At 35.8% G+C, this 1,337-nt stretch overlaps 1 protein-coding gene across 1 annotated transcript in view; it reads right to left on the minus strand.

Annotated features, from left to right (window-relative positions):
- The window catches only part of LOC104491744 (rap guanine nucleotide exchange factor 5-like), a gene marked incomplete at both ends in the record, with an annotated part of 36,762 nt that extends 35,752 nt beyond the window's left edge, over positions 1-1,010 (minus strand). Inside the window, one exon of the mRNA XM_010134211.1 lies at positions 904-1,010. Coding sequence (XP_010132513.1) covers positions 904-1,010 — 107 coding nt within the window. The remainder of the gene's footprint in view (positions 1-903) is intronic.
- Positions 1,011-1,337: the final 327 nt, after the last annotated feature.

Raw genomic sequence — 1,337 nt, forward strand, 5'->3', positions numbered from 1 at the left:
CAGGGCAAACCCTTTGTCTCAATTAATAATTTTTGTAATCCTATTCATTTCAAGGGAAGAAATTCCTCTGTCAATGCTCAGGGGATGCCCCTAGTTACAGCAAGGGAAGTCACATTTCATGAGTAAGTTCCCTTACATAGCTAATTCATTTGGTGCACTTTAAAATATGTAATATTTTTATCAATTTGTGCTACATACAGACAGTCATCCAAGGATGTATAAGAGCTAAATTAAACTGGCTTTTAGCCTCAGGATTTTATCTCCTTTCTGAGCACAGGCATAAGCAATACAGCTATACAATATATGTGTAAGACCTTAAGTGTTGCTCTAAGATATACTTCATCTTTCACGTTATTGGTAAACTTATCTTTCTAAATCATAAAAAAAAAAAAAGCAGCTGTGGCTTTTTCTTAAATACAAATATGAATGAATGGTCCTGTAATAGAAACCTGCACATTTTGGCATAATTGAAAATAGGAGGAAGCATTTATGCTGTAATGCAACACAAATGGAAAATCACTTCATTACAAAAATATTCCATAAATTACATGCAAAAATCACTGTGTAACTAAACCTTAGGACTCCAGTTAATCTCTTTTATAACTCCAGACCAGGGTGAAAGTAATACTCTCTCTTTTCAACAGAATAACACAATTGTATATTAAATCACACACAATTAAATTAATGGACATACAATCAGATCACTGCTCCTTTCTGATCACCGACAAAATAACATAAGAAAAGATATTAAAATATGTGAGATTTTAAGGATTTAGAAAATATTTTTGATTCTTAGTAACACACAAAATGTCACTCTTGGAATTTAGTCTTTTGTCAAATCAGGGCATAGACAAATGCAAATAAAACCCATCCAGCTGATTAAAGTGAACGATCTCAGGTTACCTGCAAATGCCAGTAAGGTACACCCTGTCTTTAATCAGGTCAGATGCTTGTAGAGTAAAAATATTCCTGAGAGCTCTCCCAGCACAAGAAGAACTTTCTCCATAAATCTGAATGAAAAGAGAAATTGAAAAAGGTGACAAACGGATTGGTTCCTGCTGTGGTAAATTGCCTTGCCACTGCCTGCTCCCTCCAGCTGAGCAATCCCTTCTCCCTAGCTAATCAACAAGCAAGCAAAGCCTCACAGGAAATGCACCCCACCTTCTGCCATACTCAGTTATATCATGGGTTGCAGATGCCCCCCACAGCTGGACTACTCCTGCATTTGCTGCCTTAGAAAAGCAGAGCTTTTCTAAAAGCTTGTCAGCTTTACCTTTGAACAACAGACAAGTTCAAATGAAAACAAGTCTTATTCTAATTAAGCAAAGACTATATTA

Source organism: Buceros rhinoceros, unplaced genomic scaffold, assembly GCF_000710305.1.
Source record: "Buceros rhinoceros silvestris isolate BGI_N320 unplaced genomic scaffold, ASM71030v1 scaffold15534, whole genome shotgun sequence".
NCBI classification, from domain to species: domain Eukaryota; kingdom Metazoa; phylum Chordata; class Aves; order Bucerotiformes; family Bucerotidae; genus Buceros; species Buceros rhinoceros.